Source organism: Denticeps clupeoides, chromosome 14 (genome assembly GCF_900700375.1).
Source record: "Denticeps clupeoides chromosome 14, fDenClu1.1, whole genome shotgun sequence".
Taxonomy (NCBI): Eukaryota; Metazoa; Chordata; class Actinopteri; order Clupeiformes; family Denticipitidae; genus Denticeps; species Denticeps clupeoides.
Genome location: NC_041720.1, coordinates 5629335 through 5652456, shown reverse-complemented (window position 1 = coordinate 5652456; position 23122 = coordinate 5629335). Strand labels below are relative to the sequence as shown.

Here is a 23122-nt window from a genome sequence, read left to right as displayed (position 1 = left end):
TGAATAATTGATTATCTAACTGATCAACAAGTGATAAAGAAAACTGTTATGATCTACTCCATCATTACCATGTTTTTAGTTCACAGAGGATCTTGACAATAGGCAGCTACTTTAATTAAAGTGCTCACCACCTTCAAGATGCCTTGATTACTGAGTTTGTTACACGCATTAACACACAAAATGTTTTGAATTATTTTAGATACACACCTGGACTAGATATTTTACAAACAAACTTTTAAGGTCGGACTCAAAAATGTCATAGGTTGACAGACAGAAGTGGAATCTTGTTGTTTTTTCAACTATGCTTCTATATGGTTCATTTGAAGCAGCCATATCAATTACAATAATTATAAGTATTAGACAAGGAAGACGTGTGATGAGAGGGTTATGGGGCCACACCCATTCTTTCCATGATCCTTCTGTGTGAAAAGGCCATGTTGAAGGGGCGTGTCGGTGTCTCCCTCCCAACATGCAGCCTGTGCTGAAACTGTCACCAGGCTAACCATTGACCCCTTTTAGGGGGGCGTCGCGCTCAATGCGCCCACCAGCCCACCCCCCTTCTGCGCCAACTCTGAGGCCGGCAAATGGGTGAATTTCGTTCGCTTGGCTTATCAGCCCTGTTGCCGAGGCGACCAGATCCACCGATCACAATTTCAGACAGCCAATCTTCTGACTACAAATGTAGGACAATCCACAAGTCCAACCCCAAAGCGTTGTGTCCATGACACTGAGCGCCCTAACAAGATACAAACAATCAGCTAACGCTCATACCGAAGATTTTGTTTGGAACGACCAGATCTGGCTGCGGCTTCAACCTCATTCTGTCTGAGGGGAGAGAGTCTGCGACGCTAACGTTCATCGGAGATGACAGCAGGTTCAGAGCTGCCCCCACTCCTGCAGATGATTCGTGTCCAAGGAGCTCCCTTCCAATTGTGTTCTACTGGAATGTGGGAAGTCCTGACTGGCAGCCTTTTCCTCCAACAAGAACTTTTGGCAGCTGAGAGTTTCCCTTTGGGGCGCACGATCTCGAAAATCAGGAACACAGGAATGTAATGATCAATTTATTCTTCCAATATTCATTTTAAGGAGAGTCTCTAAGGAGATCACGTACATTTAAACTCCAGTCATGCAATTTATAAATCATATTCAAAACAACATGCAATTATAATAATAAACCAGCACTCAGCAGCGGTAAGCTCAGATACAAACACTTGGAAAAAGCTCATTGTATGAGCAAGCCCTTGGTATCTTGTAGAACAGGCGTGCAGATGATCGCAGACACAATCTGAGCACTGAGTCATTTAGTTCGAAGGGAACCACGCCCTTTGAAAACTGGACCCGGGACCGAAAGTGAAAAAGCCATGAATGAGCCCAAGTGACATTACATGAGTGCAACGCGTGACTCGGATGCTTATCTGGGGGGCTCGGGAGCGAAGACGAGGGAATCTTTATAAAGTTCCGTACAGCAAAGTTTACAGCGTGTTTAGAGCAAAACAGTTACACCCACCCCGACAGTGACAAGACACACAAGCGCTGTTGTATTCATGGTAAACATTCCGCGTCCTTCCGTCCTGCTGACCTACCAACACACACTTTGCCTGAATGATTCTTGGCATCGTTTTCTTTCTTCTTCTTCTTCTGGAGTGTGTGGGCATGCATACATGCACGATTTAGGTTGGGACGAGCGGCCGCTGCCATTGTCTCACAGGTCGAGCCGCCGACTCGCCGATAAAGAGATTATGCTGTGCTGTAACAGGATGTGACGAGTGACGCACTGGACGTCCCAGGGAGCCGCATTGAATCTCAGCCTCCGACTCGCGTTGCGCACTAAACAATGGCCTGTTGCAGAGCGGGAGGACAGGTTTAACACAGTCTAAAAATAATCACGTCACCCCATAATAATAATAATATTAATATTCACACAAGCACACTTACAGCTACGACACAAATACACTTTTACAACACAAGAAATGCACATTGTGCAAACACTGTGCAAACATTCAGTTCTGAATGCTATTCCTTTCTTTTCCTGGTCCTCGATTCAGTATTTATCCGGTAGTGTGGAACGTCAGTTGCATCCATTGGTGTTTCGTAGTAACGGTGCGTTGCCCAATATTGACCAAAATGGCCTAATGTAAATAATGGTTACGAATAAAGGATATTTTTCAAAATACCCCATTCCAAACCGTAATTTTTGGTGTTACACCACTACATTGTAAAAGAACGGCAATTCCCTTGCATGCTGACAGGCTTTGCAGACTTTTTGTCAAATTTAGCTCAATGTCAATGTGTTGCCTAGCAACCCATCAGCCATAGCAGCGTGTTGATGCATTAATATGCATTATAGTGGTAATATTCAAGTGTATTAGCAGAGCCTTGTGTTTGAGATCTGTAATAAAACATTTTCAACTGGAATGCCGTTTGCGGGATTGAGAGCCCCGGTTACATTCCAGCACCATGTCGGATCATCGGCGAAACAGAGAGGGCGTGCCAGGCTCGGCCAGGGCTCGGGATTAGCTCTTCGAGGGGCCGGAGCAGCTGCCGAGATTAGCATATCTGCGGCCGGCTCGGGGATAATGGTGCGCGTACGGCCAGCAAACAGACCCCGGGAAAAGACCAATATTTACTCTGAGCCGACTTCGGCCAGGCCGAAGGCGTAACTCATATTTGAGGCGAAAATGTCTTTTTTTTTTCCGTCTTGCCGTCGCCTAGATGGAAATGTCAGCGGTTTTTCTCAGGTCAGGAAGTCTGTTTGCTCGTAGACAAGCGAAAAGCTTCGGGACCTCGGCTCAGGAAGTGACTGTCCAAGGAGACCAGGGCGAGGCTGTGTTATATTACCGAGAGACGCTTTCATGAAACACGACTCCTTGCCGAAAATTAAGTGAACACAGACAGGCTGTACCAAAGCCAAAGGACACCAAAAAAGGGCCGCTCTTTTTTTACAGGGTGGAGCCAGACGCCAAACAGCAACGTTGTCCTTCAGGGGTGGCGTGGAACCAGGCTTCCTGAAAGAAATTCAATTTACCCCCCGCAGCGGGATGCGCCAACCCCCCCCCCCCCCCCCCCCCACACACACACCCCTGACCCCCGCAGCATCCAGGCAAGCCCCTAACCGACAAGGCCCCTTTCTGGCACTTTGTTTGGTTCCTTGCGCTCCTCTGGTTCTAGAAACTTCCAAGGCTTCATACCCTTTTGGGGAATTTTTTTCATGGCACATTTTTTTACAAAATTGAAACCAAAATATCTTTTTTTCTTTCTTATTTCACCTATTTGAAAAATGTACAAAAAATAACGTCTGTGGTCTCCACCCAGAATGCCACTTCTGGCCCCATGGTGGGGTGGGGACGTGAGCTATGAACTGATCCTGGGACGCCACGGCCTTCAACCATATGACGTGCTTCAACCAATGTGATATTTGTGTCACAAGTTGTCACTGGCACGCATTGAATGTTGGGATACGTTGGTCTGTGAAGGACACAACGCACGAGTCCTTCGCAGACAGGGGAAAAGCGGGACACATTTCCGGGCTGCAATTCAAAAAGCTTTCAAAATGGGACGGCCTTGTTTGCCAGTGAGGCTGTGGACCGAACGTTGTTAGTGAAACTCCAAACCCCAAAAAAAACTCTATTTGCTGATGATTGACTGCTTAAATATGACTTCCCACTCTAACCCGCACTGCGATATTATATCAGTGATGGGAAATGCAGATGTTGCCCAATACGATATTGGCTTAAAAGGCCGGACCCGTCGACGGGACCCGAACCGCAACGGAACGGCACGGGCCCTCAGCTGACCCACACAGAAATGGGAGTCTGCTGCGAGGTAAGCCGAGAAGTGCCGAAACCCTGAGGCCGTCTCCCTCAAGGGCGTCCGCAACTGACACCCATCGTTTCCGTATCGATTGGCCTAGCGGTTTTCGCAAAGCTCTACGCCGCTTTCATTAACAAGCCGTGTTTTTCCTGCTGGCGCGACCATGACAATGTTTTCACTTTCATCAACTGTCACTCAAAGGCTTGGACCGTCACAGGCGGCACAATGTGAGTTGTGTGAGTTGTCTAAGTCAGCCGTTATTACAATCCACATTATCTTCACACATCAAATATAAAAAAGGCCAGATTATATCACCATATTAATAAGGAGGGAGTGATGGTGAATTGTCTTATAAAAGTCGCGGCCATCAACCCTCCACTCCGGGAGAAGGATTAATACAGTATTTATCAGGACATCGGGGCACCCGGTAGGATATTAGCCCGGGTGACAAACATCTTACAGCAGAAGCCACATCGGGACAAGATCCGCAAACCGGCACAAGGCACTGGGCTCGATGCGAAACCGCTTAATCACTCGCGGGCAGCGTCTGCACGCACCGTGCGATGGCTTTAACAACCGTTACGTCCAGGTCCCGCACGACCCCCCCCGGGTCCACTCGTTATTTAAAAAAAAAAAAAGTTAACCAGGCATCAAATCCAATTTGGGCCAGCTATCAAAAAAAAAATAATAATAATCCCTTAATAACACAGACCTGAAAAATTAAATTGGCATTAGCTCGTTTATAACTGTAAAGTGGGCTAATTAAGCAGCGCAGGTGATATTATTTGACAGGATCATTTTCAGAAAAAAATATTTACATATATATATATGTGTGTGTGTGTGTGTGTGTGTGTGTGTACAGTACTGTGCAAACATCTACACTGATGCAGAGGCACAGATGCAAGACAGTGAAAGCTGCAAGAAAACGTCATTTTTAGTAGTTTTTCCCTTATTTTTGTCCCCCTGTTGGTCTCTGAGCAGGGACACAACGTTGTTCTCCATCTGCAGACTTTCGCATGTAGAAGATCATTCATCGGCCTACAGATTTTGGGTCTACCACCTTCTCTACATATCAACTGTATGAACATTGAATATTAATAGTAATATAACGAATGCTATTGTTTACGAATATTTCAATTTACCGCTGCCTCCAGCTTCGGCGAAGAACCTGGACATGTGGACACCAGATTTCATACCACGGGTTTGCTGGGAAAAATGCCTGCATGACGGCGCGTTCAAGCCGATCAGCTGAGCCCGAGCCTCGGCACAGCCATGTTTTTGCCCTACTTTGACCCTCCCACTGCTGCATAGTGCCAGTGCGGGGTTTACACCAATCCGAATCACGAAGAGGAAAAAAAAAAACGCATCTGACCCCTGACCTCCAGTCAGAGACACAGAGACAAAAATGTCAGCTGTGAAGGGCTTTACAGATCAAAACATTTCTTGGAACCTCGGCGGACGTGAACCAAACGGGCCATTTCTCTCCTGGAGTTTACCGAGTTCTCCGCCCCGGGCGGGTGTTTAGGCCTTCCAACGGGGACGCCGGCGCTCCGACTTTCCCCGCACCGCGAAGGAGAAGCACGCAATCCGCCGCAATCCGCTCTAACGGACATTAAGATAATCCGCTCTTCAATGGCCGCGGTGCTGAGCGACCCCAATCTTTACATTAGTTTGTTTGGGGTTTGGTCTTTTGCCCACATGGACACTAATCCCCGTAATAAGGTAATGGTAAGCGCCGGGATTATCCGTGCAACGAGGGCTTCTCCGTGTCGAAGAGGTTTGGGCGACACCCTACCTGGGTAATTGTCTTAATTTGCACCGGCGACCTTAGCTGCCTTTGAACCTTGCCGCTCTGGTGTGGTTGAGGCCTGGTGCGCCCCGCGGGTTCGTTTGAAACACGTTTGGGAACGTGGCCGGTTTCTGGTTCTTCTGGGCCACGTGACACTTACCATTGAGCCCGTTGGGGATGCTCCTGTGGTGCGGGGCCGAGAGGTCATCCATGGACCTCCTCGGGGTCCTGCCTGTTTTGGTGTCCCCGTTCTTGTGGTGGTGGTCGGGGCTGCCCGCGCTCCCAGTGCTGGAGGTGCTGCTCCCGTCCCCCACGTCCCGCACCGTCCCGGTGCCGCCGTTCAGGTTGGTCAGGCTGGACTGGCTGTCTATGGAGCTCCTGGACCCGGCTCCGTTGCGCTCGTCGTCCAGCATGAGAATGATCTCCTTCAGGTCCGAGTTCTCACGGAGCACGTGCTCCTGGTTGGCCTCCAGCTCCTTGAGCTTCTGCTGGTAGGCGGCCACCTCCTTCCACACGGCGCCGGCCGTGAACCTGCCGAAGCGCTGCCACTCCCGGGAGAGCCGCTTCCCCTTCTGCCTGTCGTCGTCCAGGAAGCAGCAGAGCTCACGCAGCTCCTGGTTGTCGTCCTGCAGCTTCTGGTTGACCTCCTTCAGGTTGCGGATCTCGTGCAGGTGGACCTGCAGCCTGCGGTTCACGTCCTTCATCATGTTGCCGTGCTCGATCATCAAGCCCATCTTCTCGCCGTCCACCTTCCTCAGCCTCCGGACCAGCTCCTCTTTGCTGCAGCGCAGCAGCTCGTCGTCGGAGACCTTGCCCAGGTCCTCCTTCGCCTCCGTGCAAATTTTCGCCATCTCCTCGAATTCCAAGATCTGCCTCAGTTATCCCGACCTCGGCTCTGCCATTCTACTGCGGTTCGGAATCGGAGGAGACGTGAAACATGTTCCACTAGAGGTCCAGGTGGCTCTCCGTCATAACTCCATCCCTGCGCGGGGACCGAATCACGCCGAAATCAAAACCTGGAGAGTGCGTGGGGTCGCGGTGTCTTATAAACATCCTCCCCTCCCTCCGACGACCCGGCGGCGATCTCCTCTTCCCAACAAGTGCGGGATCCTCCTGCCCTGCGCTTCGCGGTCAGCCCCTCCGTCCTCCTCTTCCTCCTCCTCCTCCTCTTTTGAAACGATTCAAGGCGGCCAATCGCGACGCAGCAAAACGGCGCGGGCAGGTACCGAGGACGAGAGGCGGAGTCACGGCGAGGCCCCGCCCACTTAAAGGGCCCGCGACGCGTTAAAGTGCTGCCTGATCTAAAAAAAAAAACATTTACAATCTGTCATATTTTTATCTGTATCTAAAAATCTGTCACTCTATTCATCTGTCTATCTATATGAAACGTATTTATTACGAATTATACCGATGAAAAACTATGTAGAGGTTTGCCAATTTAATATTTACTACTACTATTACTACTACTATACTTATTATTGTTTGTTATGAGATAAAGATTTTAGTTACCGCATTGCAAAAACATTTACATTTACGGCATTTATCAGACGCCCTTATCCAAAGCGACTTACAAGCAGTAGTTACAGGGACAGTCCCCCCCTGGAGCAACTTAGGGTTAAGTGTCTTGCTCAGGGACACACTGGTAGTAAGTGGGATTCCAACCTGGGTCTTCTGGTTCAATGACGATTCGTGTACTGATACACGCACACAGACACGGGGACAATTTTAATTAAAAATCGAGCGTATGAAAAAACCTCAAGAGTCGAAACAAACGAACATATAAATCCGTTCTCAGAGCAGGCGGACCACGTCGCCACCTGGCGGGCAAATCCCGTACTTACATCACGGCTGAAATGATCGTGAGGCGTCTTACGGAGATCCTTCCATGTCACTGAATTATATTACGTGTCGATTTCCGATTACTCGACACCCAAAGGTGGCCGTGGGTTTACTTGCGTGGACACCGATGACGGTACAGCTGTTCCTTTTGCAGCAAAATGTATTTCAAAACCAGAGAACGGTTTGCCATGCTTAAACTATACGCTTAGGCATTTTCCTGAACGCTTATTCGTGTTGTGTCGCTTTTAATACGCTGACATGAAACGTGACATTCGGACGCGCGAAGTAACATATATATCTTTTCAAATCGTAACGCGATTTAACAAGTGAATGCGTAAATAATAAGACTTTTGAGCGGAGCGCACGAGCAGGCTCCATAGCTCAGTGGTTAGAGCACTGGTCTTGTAAACCAGGGGTCGCGAGTTCGATCCTCGCTGGGGCCTCTTCCGCAAATTTTCTTCTGGGAATCTGACTTTGCCCTCTACTTAAATGAGCGGCTACGGGCTATTGAACGACTAGATTTGGTGATTTTATACACTTGGTATAACATGAATTACTTTGGAACTCCCATTGTGATTGGCTTGGAGGAATCAAAATGGCAAAATATTCCATTCCACCTTATTTACTGTCCCACATACAATGGAAAAAGTGAACACTGGCTAAACTTAAAAGATTGAAGCAATCTGTCACATCTAATATTTTAGCATTGACATAATCTAAATAAACGTATTACAGCAGTGCTAAAACATTAGTTGTGACAGATTAAAATGTATATTTTTAAGTTGTTCTCTTCTTTCATTGTACATGGTGCCCAGCATCTGTGCAATAACTCAATCTAAGTAAACGTCATGTTTCCACAGATAAGAGATACTTTAGACTGATATGATAATACTTTTATTATCTGCCTGGAAATATACCAGTTGACATTAAGAGCTGTGTGGTGATCTATCTATAGTGACTGCAGAACACCAAGGTACCATCACTACTGATTTGTAAATAAAATATATATGTAATAATTATTCATTAAGCATTATTGAACACGAATGTGATAAATGCATTTTCCACCAACTGATGGTGCCCTTCAGCAGAAACATTCATTTCAATGTTGAATCTCGTGTTTTAATCAGACACTGAACCCCACTTAATGGACGCAGTGTTCCGGTGTCCAGAATATCAAAACTCTGTCCAGGGAGCAGCGTGTAGTCAAACCTCTGCACCAGTTTGGCCAGGACAACTTTTGCTTCCATCTGCAAAGAAGGTATTTTGCTGTTAAGTTAATATGCATTTACAGGCCATGTATTGTTCATTTGGTCTTTTTTTTTATTCAGAAACCTGTGAAAAGTTTTGTCCAAGACAGGAACGTGGGCCCAAAGCAAAGGGATAATAGCAGAAATAAGGCCTTTTGGGAAAAGATAGAAAAAACAATATCAGATTAATATCACACCTGCACATTTACTTATAGATCAGTTTTCGGGCATGATTTTCATTACTTACTTTGGTGCGTCCAAGCTAAAACGTTCTGGATCAAACTTTAACGGATCTTTGAAAAACCTTTCCAGTCGTGAGGAAACGTATGAGCTCAACTGAGAAAACACAAGATGTTTAACTTCTAGATATAACTGTAGAATTAGCATTACCATCTTTTTCCACACACTTACAACGACTTGAAATCCGCCTGGAATCTTAATGCCATCAATGACGATGTCGTCTGCCGCCCAGCGAGTTGTACCAGGGGCTGTTGGGTACAACCTCAGAGTTTCCTTTAACACCTAAAATTCACACAGGAACATTATAACCGATAACATTGACCAAATTTAAATATGTCACCTGTAGCAAGATTTTATGTTATGGATTTCGTCCTTTCTAATTAATGAGAAATCTACAAACATGATGAATGAGTGAAATGGATCATTTTTATTGGTAAATTGATTATTTTGTACCTGAGACAGGTAAGTCAGATTTCCGAGGTCTTCATAGCTGACCTCAGGCTTGGTCCCAATAACTTCGTCCACCTCTTCCCTGAGCCTGGGATTTCAGGGTAAGTTAGAAAGAATAAATTGCTCACCGTACCAGTGCATTAAGTTGATAAAAGATGCTGAAAATCTACAACGGCTTAGTGCTGTGAGTCGAGAAAAAAAGAATACGTTTAAGAACATTGAAAGCTTCATGATTTCTCTTACTTTGCCATGATCTCTGGCAGACGACCAAGTTCCATGATGGCAAAAGCGAGCTGATTGGCTGTGGTTTCTTGTCCTGTCATAAAATATATGACGTGGCACTCATTAAACCAATCAAATATCCAAAACCAAAATGAAGTATTATTGATACTAAAGTATATTCAAGATATCTTGACAGTTCACCAGCAATGAAAAATGTAAGAAAGTTGTCCAACATAATTTCCCAATCGTCTTCATGACTTTTGTTTTCTTCTGTAAAGATAAAAAAAAACACAATCACCTTAAAACATAAAATGTGCATTTATTGTTTTTCTACATTTTTGCATAGACAGACTGTTTTTATAAAACCACTGTTTTATAAGGTACAATAAAGTATTTTAGATTCAGCAATAATTCCACCTCACCTGCACTCTTTAGGATTTGTGTGAGAATATCCATAGGCACGTCTTCCCCGTTCTGCACTGCTTCTTTCCTCTCGGTTATCCACTTACTGCCTGTCTCGCGGAGAAGCTGCACGGCTTTCCTTGTCTCCCGGACCTCCTTCCTGTTCTGTGGGTAATACTGGGAAACGGCACAGGGACCAGAGTCAGTCCAAGTCTGTTTTGCTTGTCTTGACCCACAAAAAAGCCAGTACAGACCTCGAACATGGGGTCTCTCAGAAAGTGTAACGTGCCCTCCAGGCAACGTTCAATTGCACGAGGGAACGGTGAGTTGCTAGTGTGAAAAAGATCTAAATCCACCCCAAAAGCCACCTGCAAGTAAAACAGTGAGAAGACACGTGTAGCAGCTTTGCTAGAAATCCCACCACCAATTGGACTTGTGTCCTCATCAACTATCAAGTTTCACTGAAAAAATCTAGTAAAATATTCGGTTTGAAGCGTAAGGAAATGTAACTCTTGTCAACCTTTGTAATGACGTCCAAGGTGACCTTATTGACCAGCTCTCGCATCATAGCAGGGCTCTGGCTCTCAGCTAGCTCAGCCAGTTTGTCCATCAGACGATCTGCCCTCTCATTAAAGGTACTCATCAAACCCCGGAGGTACCTGCCAGCCACAGGATCAGACACCTCACTAAGATGCAAGGGACTCGTTTCTCCTGTGTGCTTTGTGGAAAGTGTCACTCACGAGCTGCTGAATGCCGGGTCCATGATTCGCCGCTGCCTGTACCATAGGTCGTGGTCGATTGCAGTCACCAGTCCATTTCCCAGAAACCTGTGCAACAAGTCATGCAAATGCAGAGGTGTCACAGCAGCATTACATAAAACAGGTACACGCATCAGTACGAGACTTACAGATTAAGGACAGGGAAGCGATACAAGAGGCGACATATAAACACTCATAACAGCGGCACACAATCAGGTTAACAATGAACAAAACACAACGATTCCAGTCCGAATCGCCGGAGCCAGTGTGCCCCCTCCGGAACAGTTCATGACAGATCCACGTCCGTCCTTAGGCACCAAAGTCACTGGCAACAGGTTCATCGTGGTTCTGCGCCCCATGTCTTCCAACCCAAACCCTTGAGCACTACAGGTGTGGCTTTGGTCCTCCACCGGTGTAGTGCTGCAATAGCTGCACACAATCAGGTTATCATCCTATATCTGCATGAATGCAATACTCTTATTAAACACTTGGTTCTTTACATATTTAAATGTCATGCAGTCATGCTGGAGGATGTTGCAGGCAATATAACGTTCTCCACGGCATCTCCAGACTGTCACATGTGCTCAGTATGAACCTGCTTTCCTCTGTCAAGAGCCCAGGGTGCCAGTGGCAAATTTGCCAAACATTCTGCATGGTGTTGGGATGTAAGCATAACTCCCAACGTGGGCGTCAGGCCCTCATTCCACCCTCATGGAGTCTGTTTCTGACCGTTTGAGCAGACTCATGCACATTGTTGGCTTGCTGGAGGTCATTTTCTGGGCTCTAGCAGTGCTCCTTCTAGCAGTGCTCCTTTATCCTCCACATAAAGGCGGAGATAGCGGTCCTGCTGCTAGGTTGCTGCCCTCCTACGGCCTCCTCCACATCTCCTGATCTGGCCTGTCTCCTGTTAGCACCTCCATGCACTGGACACTACGCTGACAGACACAGCAAACCTTCTTGCCACAGCTCACACTGATGTGCCATCCTGGATGAGCTTCACTAACTGAGCCACTAGAATGAAAGCACAGCCAGCATTCAAAAGAGACCAAAACATCAGCCAGAAAGCATAGGAACTGAGAAGTGGTCTGTGGTCCCCACCTGCAGAACCACACCTTTATTGGGGATGTCAGGAGGTGTCAATCAGTGTTGCTTCTTAAGTGGACTGTTTAATTTCACAGAAGTGTGACTGACTTGGAGTTACATTGTGTTGTTTAAGTGTTTTCTTTAGTTTTTTTATCTGTGCTGTTCCACAGATTTTATAACCCCCCTCTGGTCTCCAAAGACTGTTATTTTACACACTTATCTCATTTAAATATCTGTCAAATATTTAAAAATGTATACCTCAATGGCATATCAATATAATGTCAGCAATTCCTGACATCCCTTCAAGCGTTAGCTATCAGAAAGGCTTGCGGTGGATTACCTTGGAGGAACCTGTGGACCCCATTCTTACAATGAAGCAGAAACTGTTTATTTCTCTACTTGACTCATGCATTACTTTTGTTCAATTACAGACCAACAAAAATTTAATTCCTCTATTTGTTAAAAAGTCTCAGTGGCTGTTCAGGGATGAAATGTGTAGGTTGCAAAAGATTTCGGACCGCTTCCTTTGAAATGCAATTTGTCTTGAGTCAGCAAGCTTCAAATGAGCCAAAAAAAACGAGCGGTGATGTGCATAATTATTGCGAGTGAACAAGTGAGCGGTTGCACATATCTGTATTTAATATATAAGAATCATGTGAAGCATCTCAGCGTGGGCCGCTGATGACATAAAGTCTGGGAATAAGTTGATTTCACAGTGTTGCCTCAAAGTCCTTTTTTCACATAAGCAAGTAAAACTCACAATTTTTCAATTATTTATTTCAATAAATATATATTAATCCAGATTTATGGAGCAAATTCAACAAAGTCGCAAATTTGAAGAGACTCAGGGGTTAGGGTTAACCCCAAGTGGAATTATACAATCTTACCTAGTTCCATACATGTTGAACAGCCGCTTGTACACAAATTTGTCTTTGGTATACTTTGGTGACATCAGAATCTCCTGAGGGGACAGTAAAAAGTCATCAGTTTATCTCTGATGTGGCTGGATGCTGAGAAGAAAGAAAAAAATCGAGCGGCATGACAAAGTGTTTTCACCTTGGTGGCTTCCTGGTCGTAAACTGCCACAGACACATAGTGCAAAAAGTTGAGTCTGTAGACGGGTCCGTATTTTTCAGCCCTGGCGTGTGCAAAACAAACATGATGATCTCAGTCCACAATGCAGCACTTTAAATTACTTACTAGTTCAGAAGTTCGCATTTTATTTCACCCAGACACAGTGTTTACTATAACCTTGATACCCAGATTCGACCATTTGGTTACTTTTCCATCCTGAGCCAACAGTGCACCAGATCCTGACCCCACCACACAATCCCCTTAGTACCAGAAGAGAAGGAGCAACGGCCAGACTGCAGGAATGCTCTGAGAACCTGGGATCCTTTTAAACAGGAATGTACGCAGACAGCTACACAGACCTCATTTCATTTTTAAAGGCCTCTTCTGTTCAAGCTCATTTTGGGGCGGTGGTGGCCTACCAGTTAAGGAATCAAAAGGTTGCAGAGTCCCAGTCCGCCAAGGAGCCACTGAGGTGCCACTGAGTAAAGCACCGTCCCCACACACTGCTCCCCGGGCGCCTGTCATGGCTGCCCACTGCTCGCCAAGGGCAATGGTTAAAAGCAGAGGACACATTTCGTTGTGGCACCGTGTGCTGTGCTGCAGTGTTTCTCAATGACAATCACTTCACTTTAACTTTCACTAGTCCAACCAGGTTGGGCCTGCAGCAGGAATTTGCTCCTGCTCAAAACGGCATCGTTGGTCTTGTGCAGAGGTAAAGGAATCTTGAAATCTTGGGAAAACACTTCCATCAAGATAACCTTCCCCCAGACCAGCCGCTATATTTATGACTGTTATTGCACCTACTGCTAAGGCAAGATCCCACGGCCATGTTTACAGACCTTTTCTTTATATATGTCCAGGGTGGTGAAGGTGAAAGTAAAGTGATTGTCATTGTGATACACAGCACAGCATACGGTGAAACAACAAAATGTGTCCTCTGCATTTAACCCATCACCCTGAGTGAGCAGTGGGCAGCCATGACAGGCACCCGGGGAGCAGTGTGCGGGTCGGGATTCGAACCGGCAACCTTCTGACTACAGAGCCGCTTCCTTAACCACTAGGTCACCACTGCTTCTTATGCTTACTTCATTCTTATGTATTTTCACGTCTCAGCCACTACACCGTGCAAATGTATGTGTATTAATTTGAAATTGTATATTTGCAGGCTAAACCTTCTGGGAATTATTGGGTTTTTTTTTTGCTTTGGTTTGAGAGGCTAAGCAACACAATAAGGCTCCATAAAAATCGTTTCTTTTATGACAATATCATACCATGAAGTTGGAATAGACTTTGCTTCCCATGGGATCCCACCGATAACGTCCTGCATCTTCACCTATCGCTGGTTTTAATGTTTTGGCTGACTGCAGCAACCACTTTATTATCACGTTATTATCGGTTATATCCAATCATTTTGTCTTCCCCTTAATCTTTACGAATTCCACGTTTTACTTTTGGCACCGGTATACAAAACTGAAAGGGCGTGTTTATAGTGCAAAGGACAGATATTATTCCTGATTCCTGTGTTACGTAATTAAAGTGCAAGTCGACACGTCAGCGCGGTTCTGGCCCGAAATAATGAAAAGTTTAACATGCACACGCCACTTTTGTAACTTCTCACCATTCCAGAAATCTGTCGTGCACGACGCGCCCGGACCGGGACTCCCTCGCGATGAGCCTGGAGTGTCCGAGCAGGAAGCTGGAGAGCAGAGAGACGGTCAGAAGCAGCGGCCGGAGCCGCGGCACCGTCCTCCCTTCCCGGCTTACCTCTCTCTCGGCGGCCCGGGGAGGTGGTCGTACTTGGCGTGGACGTGTCGCACGTACAGGCAGTAGCAGAAGAAGAGGAGCAGCAGCACCGCCAGCAGGTAGGCGAGGAGATACCCGGCCTGGACGGCGGCGACGTGCAGGAGCGCCATGTCTGTCGAGCCTCCCGCGGAAGTGGACCGGGGCCTTTTATGGATGCGGAGGGAGGGCCGATCATAAAACCAACATTAAACCACATTCCGGTTTAACATAGACCATTTCCCATAGGAAATTCCTGCTTTTCAGTGGGGATAAAACTATGGGTGATAGAAATTATACTGTAAGACACAATCAAATATCGATATTTTTGTATTCAAATTTAGTCCACCGGGTGGTGCTGTCGAGCGTTGTCTGCAGCGAGGTCAGCAGAGATGAGAATCAGTGTGCGGCCACAACCTCCACTCCTGTAGATGGCGCTGTACAGCTGGGTGAATACTGCTTGGCATTTCAGGCAGAGTGAAATCGCAAAACATGGCGTATCGTAACCCGTGTATCCGGGTACGTGCGGGCCCTGTCTCCGCACGCAGACACGCAAGGATGGTGGTGGTCTCATCTGCGTCTGCTGCCCCACTGCAGGGTCCCGGGACCCTTGGGCTGTCCCGCACGGGGCTGGGCACTTCGCTGGAGATGGTGGTGTGTGTGGCGTGGAGGGTGGTGGACGTCTTCTCCAGCAGGCGGGGACACAGGTCCTGCGCTGCCGAGGGAAGGCGGGTCGGCTGGGAAGGTGTTCTCCCCGCGAGGCAGTCCCGGCAGCGCAGTTGCTGGCTGCCAACCTCCCGTCGCCATCTTCCACCAGCTGTCCTCACACTGCTGGGAGGGACGTGGGTCCCCACGGACCTTGCGACGATCTGGGACAGGCCAACTGTCTTTGTCACTCTCGTCGTCGTCCGTGTCTCCCTTGTGGGTCATCACGGATGTCACGACGATGTCGACGGAGCCATCCCGGCACCGACCGCCCCAAAGAAAATCCACGTCATCGCCGCTTTCATCATCCGTGTCCTCCCACCGGTGACTCCGAGGGTCGTCCACCCTGCGGACATCCTGGACCCATGCCACGATCAGCTCCCTTGGGCAGTACTCTGGCCATTCGGGCTGGAGCCTGCCCATCTCCTCACTGGAGGAATGCTGCTGTGGTCGTCTCTCACAGCCCTGGAAGTGACGTGGGTCCCCACGGACCTCGCGACGATCGTGGATGTGCGCGATGGACGGAGCCCCACTCGCGTCTCCCGTGCTCTCGTCGTTGTCCGTGTCGTCCCAGTCCCCGGGGAGCCTGGCCAGCAGAGCGCAGAGTTCCTGGCTTGACATGGCGAAGATCGTGGGGGTCGCATCCTCTGCGCTCGCTGCCCATGTCACTTCCTTGCAGCTGCCGACGCCATCGTCTTCACTCCACCCACTCACCCGCCGACGTTGTTGCTTCCGGTTTTTGCGGATTCTCCTGGGGGTGATGTCATCACGCTCGTCAGCATGGCTCGTCGGGGAGAAAGCGCTCCACCAGAATGGGCGCCGTGTCTCTCTCCCGGCGTGTCTCTACCCTAAGACCTGTCCAACTTGGGTGTCCCACCTGAAGGCTGAGCTTGGGGCCACTAAGGCACACAAACCCCCTGACCATGAAAAGTTGGCGATCCTTCAGAGGGGAAAAAATAAAATATTCCTCATCAGATTATTACTAAAAACATAACATTTACATTTAAGGCATTTGGTAGACGCCCGTTACCATCGATGAAGTGAAAAGAAAGAAGTAAAAGAAAAGGAAAGAAAAGAAAAGTAAAAGTCCCTTCACCAAATGTGAGCAGACCTTTATACCCCTGGCCTACAGGAAGTTGTCACTGGCCTACAGGAAGTTGTCACAGACCAATCAGAACCTGTTGTTTCTGATGTCACGCCCCCCGGTGCCTCCCATCTGGGGAAGACAAAGAGGTCCTAACGGCCGACACCTCACACGTTGCCGTCCGACAAAAGGCATGAAAAATAGAGGTGTTGAATCTTCATGCAAAACAATTGGCACAGGAATGTCACATTTCTTCTCGTAGACGCCCGCTATGCCAAACAAAAGCATGGTCCTGCGACGCCCAATCTTACAAAACCCAACAATATCACTTCTCACTATTGCCAATATTAAGAAAACTAAAGAAGGTTGGCATAGTTGAAAAAGGATGCACCTCACAGCATTAAATTATCCTTGGTGAGCTGCTGTGGTGGAAAGTGAATAAGCTTCATGTCAGAGCTCGAGTTCCGGGCAAACTGGCAGACATAGTGCTCATAGAAGATGAACGAGGAGTAGTTGTCTTGGAGGTCAGAGGTCATGAAGCGACTGCTGCCGCGGGTGGAGACGTTCTGTGGCACATCCTGCTTCCCTCCCGGTGTCTGGCAGGGAGAAGACCTCCCCAGACCTCCTGGAGACCACCTACCATGGAGGCGTCTTGGCACTGGCATGGAAGGCAGGTGCCTGGCAGACACTTTTGTTTTTGGCCTGCAGTGGCCTGGGCGCATCGCTGCAGGTGGCGGAAGTGGGTGGCGGCTACTGCTGTTGGTGGGCGTGTGCAGGGAGCTGGTATCGGTGGCTGCTAGAAAGGATGGACGCTGTCTGCAGCGGCGCGGGGCGTTGTTGCTGACCCTCTTCCACCATCTTCCTCCTCCTCACTGTCCGCCTCTCTCCTGCTCACATCGTCTTTTCGCACTCAGAAGTCAGGGTGGACGGAGCAGAGCTCAGAAGAGGGAAGTTATGACGAAAAGCAGCATTAAAGCGCCGTTGTCCTGCTGCAGTATCTTCCCTTTTACAGGGCTCCAATCATGGACGCCTAATTATCAGGCGGCAAATCGGAAGCAGGAGAAGAAGACGGAGCCGCATCAGTAGTGATGCTGAACAGAGTGAAATGCGCTGCTTTGGCCAGAGTGTACAAAAAAACACGTTTCAAACAGTTTTAGCTAAAGCATTTATTTCAGAATGTACTTTTTTCATGAAACAATGGCATGATGAGTGTAGAGAAAGAGACCCCGTTCTCCTGTTGTTTAGGAGAACACAGTATTGTTCTCCATCTGTAGACTTTTGCTTTTAGAAGATCATTCATTAGTTTACAGATTTGGGAGAGACCGACACCCAGTTCCTCTACCACCATCTCTACACATCAACTGTAAGAATATTGAATATTATAATAATATAACGAATATTATTATTTGTGTGTCCCTTCATGAGCAATTTGTCACATGATTCTATCATGTGACCGGGAGTAACACGGAAACGAGGTAACGTGACTCCTATATATTAGGCTGGAGAGCAGCTGCCAATTGCTCAGTCATTGAATGACGCACGCCATTCGACTCGGCTCCGAAAACCCGCTCCCAGTAAGACCGTACCTGTCCTCTCTGTTCTCCCGATACCTGAACTCCTTCCTGTCACCCTGTCCTGCCCTGTCTTGTGTCTTAATACGCGAACGACAACATCAGTGTGGTGTTGCGGCTCGCGCCGTCCACGTTCGCAGATTAACGCGGAGGAACTTACCTGCCTCCCTGCGTCCCACCGCACTGAGGTCTCTAGTTTCCTCCTACACGTCTCTCTCGTTCTGGTCCCGGTTCGCGTCACAGAATGACTGAGCCAGAATTACGCGCTTCACAACTCGCTGCTTTGTGCGATCGGATAGCGCGGCAGGAGAATCTTTTTGGAAGTCTGTCGCAGGAGGTTCGCATCCTGCGGCAGCGCGTTCAGGAGATTACGGCCGCGCACCGAGACCATGAAGCGGCGAGTTTGGCGCCGAGCCCTCGCCCCCCCGCGGTTCCCGAACCCAGTTTGCCGCTCCCGGAGCGCTGGAACGGGACCGAGGGGAGCGGCGAGGTGCTCCTCACCGCTCTCTCGTTGATTTTCGAGCTACAGCCTAGTCGCTACCCCAGTGCCCAGTCCCGAATCACCTTACTCCTAACCCGGCTCGGTGGTTCCGCTGCAGAGTGGGCGGCTGCGCGAATTAGTTCCCCCAGTTCTGCGTCCCTCTCGTATGCCGAATTCGTGGAGGAATTAAAACTCACCTTCTGTCATCCGGATGGTGTGGAAGACGTCGCGTCACAGCTTTACCATCTGCGCCAGGGTTCCTCATCAGTCAGCCAGTTTACCGCCAGATTCCGGACCCTGGCTGCAAAGACTCCGCTGGGCGACCACGCCCTCCGGATGATGTACTATGAGGGACTGGCCCCACGAATTCGTGGTGAGATGGTCAGCCGGGAGATGCCAGCAACGTATGAGGCCCTCATACAACTCGCGATGCGGATTGATCGCCACCTGCTGGCACTCCCGAAAACTGCGGCCCCCACTCCAACCCTGCATCAGACCCCTCGACCGCCAATATCACCACCTCAGCCCACCGTCACTCCTCCAGACCATAGGGGGGAACCCATGCAGCTGGGACGGACAACCCTCACGCCTGAAGAGAAGCAACGGCGTTTTCGGGAGGGTTTGTGTGCATACTGCGCTTCCCCCTCACACATTCGCCTGACCTGCCCTATTCGTCCGGGGAGACGGGACACCCAGCAGATCAGCACGGCGCGGCCATCTAGGCCCCTTCCTCCACATCTGATGCCACCGACCTCCCGACTCACTCTCCCGGCCGTCCTGGAATGTAATCAGCGAAGCATCTCCACCACAGCCTTTGTGGACTCCGGGGCGGCTGGAAATTTCATAGACCACTCCTTCATCCGACAACATCACATTCCCCTGGAACTCCTCCCAAGTCCGCTCACAATCACCTCCGTGGATGGTCATCCTATCTCTGCAGGACCCATCATTCACCGTACGGTCCCTCTGCAACTCCGGCTGGACTCCCATGTGGAGAAAATCCAATTTCTGGTGACCAAGATTATCACCTCACCACTCCTCCTCGGGTTCCCCTGGTTGTCACTACATGAACCCCATCTCTCCTGGTCGTCGGGCATGGTGTTGGAGTGGGGAGCGCACTGCCATCACCATTGCCTTCTGCCACAACCCTCCTCGTCTGTCTCCATGAACCCAGAACCAAGTCCTCCCGTGTTAGACAACATTCCCTCCTGTTACCATGACCTAGCCACCGTCTTCAGTGCAGCCAAAGCCGCCCAGCTGCCTCCCCATCGACCAGGCGACATGGCCATTGACCTGCTGCTGGGAACCACTCCTCCGAAAGGACATCTCTACTCCCTCTCAAAGGCAGAGCAATTGGCCATGGAGCGGTTTGTGGCAGAGGCGCTTCAAAACGGCACCATCCGCCCATCGACCTCCCCGGCCGCGGCAGGGTTCTTCTTCATGACCAAGAAGGATGGTGGCCTGCGCCCGTGCGTGGACTATCGGGGACTCAATAAAATCACCATCAAAAATCGAACACCGTTACCCCTCACCAACACCGCCCTGGACGCCCTCTCGGGAGCCAAATACTTTACGAAGCTGGATCTCCGGTCTGCCTACAACCTGATTCGTATCCGGGAGGGCGACGAGTGGGAAAACTGCCTTCATCACCCCCACTGGTCATTTTGAATCCCTCGTAATTCCATTCGGTCTATGCAACGCACCCGCCGTCTTCCAGCAGTTCATAAATGATACTCTCCAGGACATGCTGGGACGGTGGGTGTATGCCTACCTGGACGACGTACTCATTTACTCCCCCACTCTCGAATCCCATATTCAACACGTGAGGGCAGTACTAAAGAGATTGCTCGCCCACCGACTGTACTGTAAGCTGGAAAAATGCGCCTTCCACCAGCGCTCCACCACATTCCTGGGTTTTACCATCTCGTCCCAGGGTGTGGCCATGGAGCCCAAGAAGCTAGAAGCAGTGGCGTCGTGGCCCCTACCCACGACGCTGAAGCAACTGCAACGGTTTCTTGGGTTTGCAAATTTCTTTCGTCGCTTCATCCGTGGCTACAGTACGGTCGCAGCACCCCTCACTGCTCTCACCAAACCGTCACCAGGTCCGTTTCGCCTAACCCCGGAGGCCATTCAAGCATTTAAATCTTTGTGTCGGCATTTCACCACTGCCCCCATTCTTCAACACCCAGACCCTACCCTTCCGTTTGTTGTAGAAGTGGACGCGTCAGAGGTGGGTGCTGGCGCCGTCCTCTCTCAACGCGGTCCGGACCGGAAATTGCACCCGTGTTGCTTCTCCTGCACAGCGGCGATACGGGGTGGGGGACCGTGAGCTGCTGGCAGTCAGGTGGGCCCTCGAGGAGTGGCGGCACTGGCTGCAAGGCAGTGACACCCCCTTTCTGGTCTGGACCGATCACCAAAACCTCATATCAATCAAAGCTACCAAACAACTGAATCCCCGCCAGGCGAGGTGGGCATTATTTTTCGAGCAATTCAACTTCCAACTCTCCTACCGTCCCGGGTCCAAAAATCAAAAGGCCGATGCTCTTTCCCGTCAACACGCCCCAGACTCACCATCCTCTGACCCCGAACCCGTTCTTCCTCCTCATCGCATCCTAGGCCCTCTCCGGTGGTCCCTCGAGACGAAGGTCCGAGCAGCCCAGGCATCCGATCCTGGCCCAGACAACACCCCACCCGGGTGCCTGTACGTCCCAAATACCTGCCGACCCGATGTACTGCATTGGGGCCATTCTTCCGTCCTCTCAGGCCATCCAGGACGCCAACGGACCCTCTCCTTCATTCGCCGAGCATTCTGGTGGCCTTCAGTACGACGGGACGTACAGGCCTACGTGGATGCCTGTGATGTCTGTGCCCGGGCCAAGACTCCCAACACTCCGGCTGCTGGGCCCCTGCGTCCCCTTCCCATTCCTCATCGCCCCTGGACCCACCTCGCCTTGGACTTCATCACCGGCCTCCCTGAAGCTAGTGGTATGACCACCATCCTGACCATAGTGGATCGTTTCTCCAAAGCGATCCACTTGGTCGCCCTGCCCAGCCTACCGTCCTCTGCCACAACCGCTGACCTCGTGCTTCAACACGTGGTCCGCCTCCATGGGTTCCCCCAAGACATCGTCTCTGATCGGGGACCCCAATTCGTCTCAGCTGTGTGGAAGGCGTTCTGTCGCCTTATTGGATCGACCTGCAGCCTCTCCTCTGGCTACCATCCCCAGACCAACGGTCAGGTGGAGAGGGCCAACCAACAGCTGGGACGATACCTGCGGTGCTTTGCGTCAGAACATCAACGCACCTGGCCCGGGTTTCTCCTGTGGGCAGAGCTGGCCCACAACCTGCAAGTCTCCTCCGCCACCGGCCATAGTCCCTTTGAGATCTGCCATGGATATCAGCCCCCCATCTTCACGCACCAGGTGCCTGCAGGCGGGGTCCCCTCGGCCCGTCAGATGATCCGTGGTTGCCGAAAGGCCTGGAAATCTGCGCGGTCGGCCCTCCTCATCGCCTCCCGAAGGATGTCCACCCAGCACGATCGCCGGCACCCTCGTCGACTGCACTTCCGAGTGAGACAGCGGGTGTGGCTGTCCACCAAAGACCTACGTCTCAGGACTGAGTCACACAAACTGTCCCCTCGATACATCGGACCATTCCGGATCCTCAGTCGGATCAACCCCCTCACATACCGTCTCCAACTCCCTCCTGCCATCCGTGTCCATCCAGTCTTCCATGTCAGCAAACTCAAACCCTTTTTCCGATCCTCGCTTCATCCTCCTGCTCCGGATCCGCCACCGCCACGCATCGTCGACGGGGGACCCGCCTACACTGTGGAGCGCATTATTGCCTCTCGCCGCAGAGGTCGGGGGGTCCAGTACCTGGTGCATTGGACCGGCTATGGACCAGAAGAACGGTCTTGGATCCCGAGTCGTTTCATCCTGGACCCGTCTCTGGTGGCTGAGTACCGGCAGCGTACCGCCGCCACTCCGGGGCCGTCGGGGGTCGGCCCTGGAGGGGGGGGTACTGTCACATGATTCTATCATGTGACCGGGAGTAACACGGAAACGAGGTAACGTGACTCCTATATATTAGGCTGGAGAGCAGCTGCCAATTGCTCAGTCATTGAATGACGCACGCCATTCGACTCGGCTCCGAAAACCCGCTCCCAGTAAGACCGTACCTGTCCTCTCTGTTCTCCCGATACCTGAACTCCTTCCTGTCACCCTGTCCTGCCCTGTCTTGTGTCTTAATACGCGAACGACAACATCAGTGTGGTGTTGCGGCTCGCGCCGTCCACGTTCGCAGATTAACGCGGAGGAACTTACCTGCCTCCCTGCGTCCCACTGCACTGAGGTCTCTAGTTTCCTCCTACACGTCTCTCTCGTTCTGGTCCCGGTTCGCGTCACACAATTACAATTTACTACTGCCTTAAGCTTTTACATAGTACTGAATTTAAGGCAGTGGTGGCCGAACACGTGAGGAAAAGGACCTGTAATCAGAAGGTTGCTGGTTCGAGTCCCGAACCACCACTGAGGTGCCACTGAGCAAAGCACCGTCCCCACACACTGCTCCCACTGCTCACCAAGGG

The 23122-nt window shown here is 50.0% G+C and overlaps 2 protein-coding genes and 1 non-coding gene across 4 annotated transcripts in view; 1 reads left to right on the top strand and 2 right to left on the bottom strand.

Annotated features, from left to right (window-relative positions):
• The window catches only part of ccdc85cb (coiled-coil domain containing 85C, b), a 29789-nt gene extending 23031 nt beyond the window's left edge, over positions 1–6758 (bottom strand). For both annotated transcript variants that reach the window (XM_028953010.1, XM_028953011.1), the window contains exon 1: positions 5760–6758. In XM_028953010.1, coding sequence (XP_028808843.1) covers positions 5760–6450 — 691 coding nt within the window. In that variant the 5' untranslated portion in view covers positions 6451–6758. The remainder of the gene's footprint in view (positions 1–5759) is intronic.
• A 1050-nt stretch (positions 6759–7808) lies between these two features.
• trnat-ugu (transfer RNA threonine (anticodon UGU)) lies at positions 7809–7881 on the top strand. Its single transcript has one exon. It is a non-coding gene; the product is annotated as a tRNA-Thr (tRNA).
• Positions 7882–8309: 428 nt separating this feature from the next.
• Positions 8310–14851, bottom strand: LOC114803246 (cholesterol 24-hydroxylase-like). Its single transcript, XM_029002677.1, has 15 exons — positions 14679–14851; positions 14533–14610; positions 12897–12978; positions 12728–12801; positions 10740–10826; positions 10520–10658; positions 10254–10367; positions 10020–10176; positions 9799–9867; positions 9619–9691; positions 9379–9463; positions 9097–9207; positions 8933–9021; positions 8771–8837; positions 8310–8685 (listed from the first exon to the last, which is right to left on the bottom strand). Exons 1-15 carry the CDS (start codon positions 14825–14827, stop codon positions 8533–8535), a joined length of 1527 nt encoding a protein of 508 aa, XP_028858510.1. The 5' UTR covers positions 14828–14851; the 3' UTR covers positions 8310–8532.
• Between the last annotated feature and the right edge of the window lie 8271 nt (positions 14852–23122).

Excerpts from the sequence above, each read along its gene's own strand:
- LOC114803246 (XM_029002677.1), bottom strand. The coding sequence starts at position 14,827 with ATGGCGCTCCTGCACGTCGCCGCCGTCCAGGCCGGGTATCTCCTCGCC. Across the intron at positions 10,177-10,253 it reads TGAGAGACCCCATGTTCGAG|TATTACCCACAGAACAGGAA; the intron begins GTCTGTACTGGC and ends GCCGTTTCCCAG. Across the intron at positions 9,868-10,019 it reads ACAAATCCTAAAGAGTGCAG|AAGAAAACAAAAGTCATGAA; the intron begins GTGAGGTGGAAT and ends TTATCTTTACAG.